Genomic DNA, 12,140 nt, shown 5'->3' with positions numbered 1-12,140 from the left:
CGAGCCAAAGAAAGTCAGTGTTGCACAAACATAAAGAGACACAAGGCACGCACCAAGTTACGGGATTACTAAGAAGAGAACTGCACCAATGAAACCACAAATGTGCTATTTCTGAAATTAACTCTTTGCCGACCTAACTTTACCCCTTGCTATGTACTGGCAAAAATCTGCCCCAGTATAAGTTTAGACACACTAAGTCTACTCTTGTCAGCTTTTAGTCCTGTCTTCCATTTTATGGATGGTAAAATGGCCAGGACAAAGAGGTTTATATAACCATTAACACTAAAAATGAGTTCCAAGGCCTCAATTCACTGTGCTATATCAAGCAAAGCTAAAAGTTCATTTTCTGGGTCATATCCATGCAGTTTCTCTCTTTGGTGGTTATTGCCGTATTTCTTTCTACAGGAAGGAGGAGGTTACTTATTTCCATAAAGGAAAGTAACGGCCTTAGGAAAATCTGATACCCAAGAGTCTTATTATCTTAGTCTATCAGATTTCATTTGCCAACTCTCAGAGGTTCAGCCATTTCTGCAGCACCCAACGGACTCTTCTATGTTTGGAGTTTATGACATCGAATACTTGCATCTACCTCATCATTACAAAGCTCATTTTCCTGAAATATCACACTCACAGGATAACAGAAGAAAAAAGTCTCAGGATGTAAGGTAGACTTCTCCAAGAGCTAATGTAGTATGTTTGAATGTAATGAAATTTACACTCCAGGCCTCCCAGGCTCCTTTCAGTTCGGGCAGTTTTTATTCTCTGCATTTTTCCTTTTTTTGCCGGTACCTGTGTTCTAATGCTTGCTTCCCAACCCAAAAGCCCCCAAATCCTGTCCTTTCCCTGCTGCACAGCTCTTGCCTGTTAACTCGTTTTTGGAATTGCTGAGAATTCTCACATGAGAAATCTGCCTACTCTATTTGGCAAATCAGATCCTTCTAATGTATACTTAGCTTGGAAGCAGGAGTGGTATCCACTTCCGTAGTAGCTTGCCTCCGGAAACCCTATGAACCTGAAGAGAGGATGAAAGTCACACAAGTGTTGTGGACTTTCCTTCATAGGGTCGCTATAAGTCGCCTACGACTTGACAGCACTTAACAACAACAACAATGTATACTTAAATCCAAAGGAATAAACCACTTCTCAAAGGATTAGTCTCTTCTTATAGAAAATAGGAAAAGAAGTTTGTGAAATTATAATATTTTAGCAACTTTGCTTCTACAGTAAAACTGCTTTTATAGCTATCTGGAAAGCTGAAGTCTATACATGGATCATAATTTAGGAACTCAAACTTCAGCTACTGAGTAGACAGACTGCTGTTGTTGTTAGGTGCTGTCAAGTACGACTCATAGCAGTCCTACGAACTCTATCCTATCCTGTGCCGTCTTCATTATCTCTGCTGTCTTTGATCCCATTGCTGTAGTCACTGACACAGTGACTATAGTGATTGAGTAGACAGATAGAATAGGATTTTAAAATTCCCAAAACCAAATCTGTTGCTGTCAGGTTGATTTCAACTCAGAGTGATCCCACAGGGCAGAGCAGTACTGACTCACAGGGGTTTCCAGGTCTGTTATCTTATTTCCCCCCATCTCCCAAGGCTATAATCTTTAAGGAAGCAAATGATGACATTTTTTTCCTGTAGAGCAGCCTGTGGATTCAAACCACTGACTCTCTGTTGTAGTGGCTGCTGTTCAGCAGCCAAGTGCTTAACCACTAAGCTGCCAGAGCTCACTCTCCGTTCTAGTAATGGGTGTCACATTAGCCTTGTGGTTAATAACCAAGCTCTGAACCACTGTGTTACAAGGTTAAATTCCTCTTCCAAAGGAGTTTATTATAAAAAAGACTATACATCAGGGGAGCTCTGGTGGCCTAGTGGCAAGAAGCTGCAACTACAATACCAGAGGTACATGGTTCGAATTCACCAGATGCTCTGCCGGGGAAGGAGGGGCAGATCTGATTTGACGGTACACGCACACAAAAATAATAAAATTTTAAAAAAAAAGACTATACATCAAGTTGATGAATGACTAATTCTAAGGAGTTTAATCACCAAGGACTATCACTTTCTAAGTTAAACTATTAATGGTATGTTTTCATTTTTAAAAAGTGTATCGGAGATGAGGATGGCACAGGGGGAGGCAGGGTTCGGCTCTATTGTTCAGAGGGTTGCTAGGAGTCATCGTCAACTCCAGGGCACCTAACAACATAGCAATTATTTTGGTAATTGGGAAAAAACATCTTCGAAATGAGAGAAGCACACTGGGTCAATCTATGTGTTGTGTGCTAAATCAGAACTGACCCACAGATGACCCTCCAGTGGGTTTTCAGAGACAGTTAATCCCACGGGAGGAGACTGCCCATATTTCTCCTATGGAACAGCTAGTGTATTTAAACTCATGTGTTTGGGATTGCAGGAAAGCTTCTTACTATAGACTACCAGAACTCCCTGTATGTACCTAATAATTATCAAAATCCAAGGGTTAGCCAGTAAGGCGGCATCTTCAGCACTGCTCTTTCTCTGAGCAGCCAGCCTGGTCCAACTCCAGGGTAGCTCTGCAGTCCAACCAAAGTTCTACTTTGGGAAGTCACCTAATGGCAAACCTGACTGGCTAAAAGTTGGACTGCCCTTAGCACAATCTTCCCATGGGTCTATCCTATTAAGCAACATAATAAACATGTCTTAAAGTATAAAAGAAGAAATGGGTTGAAACAAACTACTGAAATACTAGTATAGTATGTCCCACACAATAATTACAGCAATACCTCCAGATTCATAAATCTTTTGATTACAAAGGTGAGGTAAAAGCTCTACGTGAAGATATATTGCCAGCATTTATGCTGCATCATTAAATATATTACCAGCATTTGTGTTGCATCATTAAAAATTAAAAAACTTCTACAGTCTTTTTAAAAAGTGCTTATAATAATAATAATATATGCTTATAATAATTAAACATTATTTTAGGAATAACTGAAAAATCTGAATATGAACTGAATATCATATGATAGAGGAATTATTGCTGATTTTCTAAGACTCCATGATATTTTTGGAGACCTAGAAAAATGTCTTTAATTTTAGGAAAAAGACGCTAAAATATTTAAGCATGAAGGAGAGTGGTATGTACAACTTATGTACGTTAAAATTATTCAGCTAAAATAACAACAGCAACAACCACAAAAAAAATTTAGAGATAAATACAGTAAAAGGTTAACAAGTATATGACAAATCACTGTACGAATCTTTCAACTTTTCCATATATCAGAACTGTTCATTAAAAGAAAAAAAGATGGCAGAGAAAAGAAAAAAATGCTAGTTCTGTTTCACCGTAAAATGAAACTCTTCTTTCCAGGGAATTTTAAAAATGGATATAATATGCTGAATCTCTTCCCATTGCCATCTCATTCCTAGCCCAACTGTTCCAAGTTATCACCAATTAAAAGACTATAGATATAACGTACAAAAAAATAAAAAAAAGGGTAAGAGACAGCAGAAAAAAAACCCTCAGACATTTTCAACAGCCAGTCCTCTCCCACACCTGCTCTGCATTTTAGGATGGATACTGACACTTCTATTTTAAGTGGTGAGGTACACAGTCCCTTGAATCTCACCTCTTCCTACTGTACTCTATACAAGTCCTCTATTTCTCACCACAAACTGATACTTTCAGTTCTTGTCCTCAAAAGGGAATTCCCTGAAGCATGTTAATCCCCCCAACTACTTCCCACACATAGTTTTTGCATCTACTTACCCAGCACTGCTAAGACTTGCTAGCTTTTATAGAGACCAATTTTTTTTCCTGTTCTATTTTTGAGTACCCTCTCTCCAGCTCCAGGTTTTCCCAACACCACCTAATTGCCATCTGGCAGTGGGAAATCACTGTTTTCCAGCAATCAGGACCATTACCCCACACAGGAGGCCCTGAAGGTTCATTCTGTCAAAGCTCTAAAGTGCTACCACCGCTCTCTTTTATTCTAGCTAAGCAACTGCGTCCTGAACCCTCCGGCTTTCTGAGCCCACAAAGTGGCATGCCTTACCTTTGGTGTCCTGCATGACAATTGAGCTGTACTTTAAGAAGGTTATCAGTAGATTACTGGTCTGTACATCTGCATCCAGTGGGAGTTCCACAGAACTTATAACTGGAATAGAACAGATGAAATGCTCTTAGCCTATAAAATATTCCAACTAACACATCTACCCACATAGCCAATATGCTAGCAGGCAAAAAAAATCACTAAATAAGCTTTTTTCCACAATGAAGGACGGACAAAATGCCTATCATGAAACTATTATCTATTCCTCCTAAGCCTTTAAACCCCTTCCGACCACCAAGATTAAGCCCAATGACCTTCTCTTCTGTGTCAGAGGGCCAGTATCCAGGTGCTTGTGTCCTATGAAAAACATGATGATACCGCTTCCAGCCCTAGTAACTTAGAAATATTCAGTCCTTTCTTAAGAGGAGTTTGATTTGCACTTAAAAGAAAGATCTTTATTGAATATAAATAAGCCTTACTTTGACAAGTCTTCTGCTTAAAATAAATGAGGGGGTTTTTTTCCTAATAAAGAGAAAATTTGCTCATTCTTTAGAACAAAGCCTTTCATTTGGAAGTACCTAAGATTGGAGGAGAAGGGATGTTAAAGAAGAATATATTCAATTTTTACCCTTGCTGCCTAACCCTAAAAGAGAATATGAAAAAGAACACCAGAGTGAAAATGAGTAGACCTTATTGAGTGGATCTGGAATGGAGTTTCATATACTCAGCTGATGTTTCCAAGGGAAAACCCTCCCTCAACTCCAGCCACAGTCCCAATGAGCAATGAAGTACAAGACCAGGACTGACCTACAACAGAATACAATTTAATACAGATTTCCCAAAACACTCTAAGGCTTTAAATTAGACTTAAATATTGTGTTAAGTGCTTTTTCACTGTCAGGCATAATATGTAAACCAAGGGAGGCTCAGGATGACCCAGACCAGCAGAGTATCCAGAGCATTCTACTGTATTTTCACCCATGAAGACTCAGCAGAGTCTGGAATATTACTCATAATATGTATTCATAACAATAATGGATCCCTCTGGAGTTATTACGATACATGCAGAGAACGGTTATTAACAATGGGAAGCATTTGCATATTATGGATCCATAATGCACAGCAAGCACAGCAAAAAGCCTTATGAGATGAAATTTGTATGTCTAATCCTTGGCTGTTTTCCCACAGTTCAGCCCCTCACAACTAATAAAAGACAAATATATTTATATGCTGAAATACTAAAAGGCCTCAATTCATGTTATGAGTTAATGATCTGAGACTGTCATTTCAAACCACAAATCTCTGAAACTCAAAGCCCATAGTCATTCCACTGTGCAACTCAAAAAAAGTATCTAACTGGTTAGTGGGACTTCTTTTCCTTCTCACATGCAGGAGTATTCGGAATACTGTCTTATATAATAGGTAGATATAAAGAAGTATGTATATTTTAGTTTACCATGAAGTCCTTTCATGCCAAGGCTAAGTTGTCAAAATGTCAAGTCTGAGCTGAGAACAAATGTTGTATCTAAACTGTTGGATTTTAAACATAATGGCTCCACTGACATGCCACTAAATATAACTAGGTTATAGAGCATCACTGCAATTAAAAAGCAAAAATTAAAACCAAGGCTACAATATTTAGGACCTCTACAGAAAAGAGATTGGGGTGGGGGGGTGAAGAACAAGATAGAACAGACAGAATAAAATCTTTCACAAATTAAAATCTCCTTCCAACGGAAGAGCTATTCCTTGATCTCTGGCTGCCTAATCCTTCCAAGCAGCCTTTGTCAAGAAAGAGAGTCATTTGAAAGTGGGCTGACTCTATCTTCCCACTAGAAAAAAATAAAAGCTCACTGGTTGTAGGTAAGTAAGTACAAATCCTGCCATTGCATAATCAAGTGTGTGGGTGGAAGTGTTCACAATGAACAGTTTGAAAGGCAGTTCTCTGAAGCATCCAAACCCCAACATCACATGGAACTCAGAAATATATATATGGCTTTTGATATCCATGGTAACCAGGCAGGCTTCATCCTTAAAGGGAAAGAACAGTCTTTCCACTGGATTATTCAATGACCTGAATAAGCAGAGATAAAGTGGGCAATCTTCACTGCTTGATCTTCTTATTACTATTTGGAAATTTGGTTTTCAATTCTAAACAGATCCAATCTGCTATCACAGACTTCATTATAAAATGGCATTTCCCTGCCATACTCCCGAACCAGCAGTGCTTGTTCTGCCACAGGTGCTATATGGCATTTTAAAGGAGATAAAGGAGAAAGTGATTTCACAAACACAGTACAGAAGTACAAAGAAAGAATCAAAGTTAAATTTCCTGTACTTCTTCGCCTAAAATGAGGTCAACATTTAAGCTACAATATCACGTAGCACATATTAAGGTAAAGGTAGTCTATCAAACACAACTCAATTTAAAAGGAAAAAGTACCTCTGAGAACAAAGTTTATTGGGCAGTATTCATAATTTCTTTTCTTTCATCCTTACGTTTCACTCATAAAAATGTATAAATGGGAAATTTTGTTGTTTTTCAGGAGAGCGAGGAGTTTTACATAACCACTAAAATCCTAATTATAATACAACTTAAAGCTATCAATTTCAACTGGGAGAGACCAGCAGACATGCCAGAGAGTTAATCTGAGCCTCACTTTCTCATGTATTAAACAAATATGTATTAAGCAATTACTGTGTCAGGCATTATGCTGGGTATAAACAAAACAAACATGGCAGTCAATGAAACAGATATGTTTTTTGTCCTGATTCATGTCTTGGGTTTTATTCTCAACTCTCACTAATCTTGGGCAAACTGTTTCACTCCTCTGGCTTTAATTCTCTCATTTGTAAACCAGTAACATGAGACAATATTACTATTTTACATTTCTTTTAGTACTTTTATGGTCACTAGGAGTGATTTTTTATAAAATTGCTCATTGGAGGCGAGCTCTGGTGGCCTAGTGGCAAGAAGCTGCACTGCAGTCCCAGAGGTGTGCTGTTCAAATCTACCAGATGCTCTGCTGAAGAAGGAGGGACAATCTCCTCCTGTACCAGTCAGATCTGATTTGACGGTACACACATAACAAAATAATAATAATAATAAAAATTTTTTAAAAAATTGCTCATTGGAACATCAAAAATACCCTGAGAAGTTGACAGGTTAGGCATTACTGACCTCTGAGGCTGTCCTTTCAGCTCTAGCATTCCATGACTCCATTACCATTCTAAGTAGGACTATCTGGGACTGATTATGCAATTTTGTTACAGAGAAGAGCACTTGACTATCTTTCCTAAAGTTTTCTTCACAGCTTCAGAAGTCTTTGTAGGACATTACCTGAAGACAAATTTTTGAACTGAAAGAATTAACTGCGGTCTTCATTCAGCACAGTTATGTTCACCCTGAAAGATTCAAATGCATACTAACTGAAAAAAAAATATTTTTTAACAGATAATGGATGCTTACCATCAGAGGAGGGTGGAGTGGTCCCAAGTGGTGTGGCTGGGGTTGTTGGAGCAGGACTGACAGGGGTTGTCACCAAGCCCATTTCTGGATGGTTCTGAAAGAGTCAAGGCAAATCATTAGGAAATCAGTTCTCCCTAAGTATCCTCTGCTTACTCTCTTTACTCATCGTCCTGACTTCATAATTAGACAGAAAGTTCACTAAGGAGGGAGCTTTACATTTAATTCCCACTAGCGCCTGATTATTATTGTTGCTTATGCTTGCTAAAATCTAATAAGCAGCTCAGTGGACTAATTTTCTTTAGGTAACTAAGTTTCCATTATATAAGTTCTTCTACAGAACCATACAAGTGAAAAATTAGGCTACAAAACATTCAAGATTATTTTATAAGAACAAGGGCACTGGCAAGGGCACTATTTGGACCTGGGAAGTAACTGCTCTCATGAGGTCAACGTAAAAACACGTATCAATGAGCTATTTTGATGATCACATCATTGGCTAACAAATACAATAAAGTCACAGGAATACCAAGAGCTATTAAAATATACATAAATAAATAAAACTGTGTAAGTGACATCCATCTCAACAAATAAGTGTATATGAGGTTGAAAGGCAGAGACATGGAAGATACCCAGTAGGCACCAAAAGGGATGACTCTCTGCCTTTCTTAGCAATCCTTATCACATCAACTATTAAAAACTAAGCTGAGTGGCAGCTGCTTTTTAATTTCCCTTCTCTTCCTCAACATCTTTATTGGCATCTTTAACCTTCCCTGAAAATCAGTCCTAGAATTTGGAAAGCAGCCAAAGAATGTGACAAAAAGAACAGAAAGAAGTTTTCCCTCTTATCAGTCTTTTAACAATGATGCACCCTCCTAAGTAGATCCCAAATCAGCACACTTTTTAAAATGCGACCTTATTTTTTAAGGTAAAACTCAACTAACGGATTCCATACACACCTGCCCTTTGAGGGAAAAAAGCATATGCAAACTTTCTTGTAAAAGAACTCCCCATACATATTTTAGACAGTCTGGCTTTAAGATAAAATCACTGTATCAATTTTTTAAGACAGCTTTCATGGACAGCACTTGAGTTCTCAGCCTATTTTAGTCCCCTTCTGTACCAACTACTGAGGATATCCGTTAGGCATGGGACCGGGTGCTCAGTATTCTATGACTGCTTGCCAGCTTTCAATGTTTGCAGACAGCTAACCTTACACAGGGCAGGATGTTTTACTATTCTTCTCTGGGAATTGGTGATATAATAAGATAAGTGACTTGGTCTATTTTATCACTGGCTGTAGTTCCACAGTGATTTAAAAAGTAGGAAGCTTAATATAAAAATGCTTATAGGCAGATAAGATGAGGAGATTTCCTGTGAGCAAAATCAAGTAATCTCAATTCTTTTAGGTTAAAAGAATTGGTGTGCTGGTCAAACCCATTAACTTTGCTTGTTATCAGAACTACTTCCGGACCAGATAGAGATCTGCAGATAGTGTGAAGCCAAGGCAATTAATGCCACAAATCTTTGCTACTACCACTTACCAGTGCAAAATAGGGATAAAATAAGCCTAGGCAGGAAACCGTGGAATAAATCTATATGAAATGCAGGTAGAAAAAGGACTGGGAGTTTTAATGTAACCCACCTGGGCTAACACTGTGATGAAATTGCGATTTAAATGAACAGCTTCATAAAGTGCCAGAAGAATGGCCTCATTGGTTCTAAAGAAGAAAAGCACAAATTGGTGAGCCTCTTATATTGGAGGAATTACACAGCATAACCATCAAAATAAGATTTCACTCCAGTTCCTCATTATCAGTTCCTCTGAGTTTCTAATGCTGCCCTTTTATTTTCCTCTTGAGTCTGTGTAAAAGGTATACAGGTGAGATTATTCCTCAGAATCTTTTTAATCCACTTCATTCACCATCTTCCCCCTCTCACTTTTCCACCCCAGACCAATTAAGTCTCTAACTGGCTCAAATAACCAGCCCTCTTCCACTTCACTCCAGAGGAAGATGTGAACAGTTCTTCAGTTTCTTTGGACATAAACAAACAGAACCAAAGCAGAAATTTCTACAGTTCATTATTATTTAAAATTGGAAAAAGAACTGATAAATCACAAAAAGGGTTTTAATCTGTTCAGGACTAGCAAGAGGTCACATTTCACACTCTTAAATCCAGCGTGAGATGCACACTAAAATCTAAATCACCGCATAAGAATGTTAGGCACTTACTGTACAGATATTTTCTCATGGGCATCTGCTATGAACATGCTGCCCACCTGTGGAAGAAAAGAGGAATTGCAGACTAGTAGCAGGGGGTGATAAGTGCAACTCACCATGCCTCAATCAAAAAACAAGTTGCTCCCAGTTAGGACCGTGGAACTTTTGGCCACTAGGCATGCATAACAAAACTAGCCTGCTTCTAAGATCCTAAGTAGTAAAGGAAATAGTGAAAATCTTACTAAGCTATGTAAAAGGGTCTTTAAAGAGACAAAAATCCCAGCTCTCATTTTCAATATGTGTATTTAGCCACCTGTGACGATGAGTAAATGTCGGCCTAGCCAGTCTCATCCCTGCATCATTCCTGGAAGTTGCTTATTTGAAATGAAAAATTACTGATGAAGAATATCACAGAAAACAGGCTGATTTCAGTTTAAACAGAACCATCTTCATGCGAATATTTACACTTCAGACCAGAGCTATCTATAATAGACCTATTCTCCATCTTTCTCAAATAAAAAAAAATCTGTATCCTATCAGAGTAACTAAATAGGTACATGCAGGGTATCTCTAATAGTAAGTGTGATGTCAGAGACACTAAGAGAAATGCCCACACTCCTTTTCCACCAGCTTACTGCTATCCAAAGGGAGCTCTGGTTGTTCAGAAGTAACAAGTTGTGCTGCCAACCAAACAGCACACAACTCTAATCCACCAGTCTATTCCATGGGGGGGGAGGGGGGAAGATGGGCAATTTCCTCTCATGTAATTTACTGCTTCTAAAACATTCATTGGAAGGTACACAATAACAACTGATCTCCAAAACAGTGAAACTGTAGCTTCATATATTTGGTAAAAATCTTTCTTTTTCCTTCACCAAAAGGCAAAGATCGATAGGAGCAAAATAATTATCTCTAATTAATATAATCCAACACCAAACACTCTAACTTCTATGAGCCGTTTTACTCATTTATGCTTCAAAATTAGGGCATTTTGGATCCTTTCCTGAAAGCAGGCTGGGAGAAGAAAGAAGGGAAAAACACAGAGGAAATGGGTGGGGGAAAACCTACATTTGTTTTCCTAATTTGTGACAGTAGAGCAGAATTACCACTCTTCATGTAATGAACTAAAAAACTGTCTTGCCCTAGAGCTGATTGTTTGGATAGGAATGCCCAAGAAAACAGATTTTCTGAATATACCATATTTGAGGACATTTATAAGGACACATTCCTTAATTTATCTCTTTTAAAAGGCCAGTTTTTTAAAAAAAGGCCTTTTAAAAGGCCAGGTCCTGGGGGGGAGGGAGAGGGGGGAGGGGTTTGTGTGGGGAGAAGGGTGCAACAATGAATGAATGGAATCCCAAAATCTCTGTAGATGTTCATTGAAATAAAAAATAAACAACCTAAATTAAAAAAAAAAAAAAAGGCCAGGTCCTATGGAGACTGGTGGACTATAGTCTTTAATCACTTTTGAACCTGGAACCAAATTCACCCCTATGCCTTAACAGTCAGCCTAACAACAGACAAGCCCAGGAGGTAACCAATAACACTAGGAAGGCACTTCTCCCTTAGAGTAACTACCCACGTGAGGGCAAAAGAGCAGTACTTGCCCACGGATGGTAGAATAGAAGGATTAACAGAAATGAGAATCATAGGGAGGAAGTGGGCCAAGAGGAATTACATTGTGGATAATGGGGTTAATATGATAAAACAAAATGTGTTTGAATGGTTGAAAGGAAAACCAATCTAGTTTGTAAACTTTTACTCAGATCACAATCAAATAAATAGATAATTAATTTGTTCCAGATTATTTGGCCCAAAATGTCAACAGGGACAAGTTTGAGGAATCTTGGTCTGGAATATTGCAAACCCAATCAAAAAGTTTCCTAAACTTTGGATTTCTTGCCTTTAGAGTAGTGACTCAGATCCATGACCCTAATCCCTCAACTGCAGAACCATCAGCAATGAATCAAGTAGTGGTCATTGCAGACATCACAGGGGGACGACACAGAACAAAATACCCTGTTCCCCACAGGATCAATCCCGAAACAGGGTCAGTTTGTTGTTGTTGTTTTTTTTTAGATGCTGGGAAAGGGTCCATTCTTTAGGAAACAAAAATCTGACATAATGTGTTCCCTCTCTTCAACCTTTAAAAATAAGTATATGAGAAAGGACGAGGGGAAGGAAAGGAGTAAGTTGCGCAACAATGAATGAATATTGTAAAAAAAAAGAAAGTTAAATGGGAGAGATGAAAGAGGTGAAGGGAGGAAAATGTACAACAAATGAATGAAAATCCAACTTTTCTGTAAACTTTCATTAAAATCACAATTAAAATAAAAAATTTATTTTAAACAAAATCCGATTTTTAAAAACCAGCCCCAGAGACATCAGTATTCTCCATTGTCCTATCTCGCTTAGTT

The 12,140-nt window shown here is 38.2% G+C and overlaps 1 protein-coding gene across 1 annotated transcript in view; it reads right to left on the bottom strand.

The window, feature by feature from the left end:
* LOC102856235 (chromosome unknown open reading frame, human C10orf76) overlaps positions 1 to 12,140 on the bottom strand; it is a 239,266-nt gene that overhangs the window by 181,642 nt on the left and 45,484 nt on the right. The window contains exons 12-15 of the mRNA XM_006879993.1: positions 9,736 to 9,782; positions 9,147 to 9,222; positions 7,505 to 7,598; positions 4,039 to 4,140 (exon numbers count right to left, since the gene is read on the bottom strand). Coding sequence (XP_006880055.1) covers positions 4,039 to 4,140; positions 7,505 to 7,598; positions 9,147 to 9,222; positions 9,736 to 9,782 — 319 coding nt within the window. The remainder of the gene's footprint in view (positions 1 to 4,038; positions 4,141 to 7,504; positions 7,599 to 9,146; positions 9,223 to 9,735; positions 9,783 to 12,140) is intronic.

This window comes from Elephantulus edwardii, unplaced genomic scaffold (genome assembly GCF_000299155.1).
Source record: "Elephantulus edwardii isolate Elephantulus edwardi_28Jun2011 unplaced genomic scaffold, EleEdw1.0 scaffold00006, whole genome shotgun sequence".
Taxonomy (NCBI): domain Eukaryota; kingdom Metazoa; phylum Chordata; class Mammalia; order Macroscelidea; family Macroscelididae; genus Elephantulus; species Elephantulus edwardii.
Note: the sequence above shows the minus strand (reverse complement) of the source record. Positions and strands in the feature narration are given on the sequence as shown.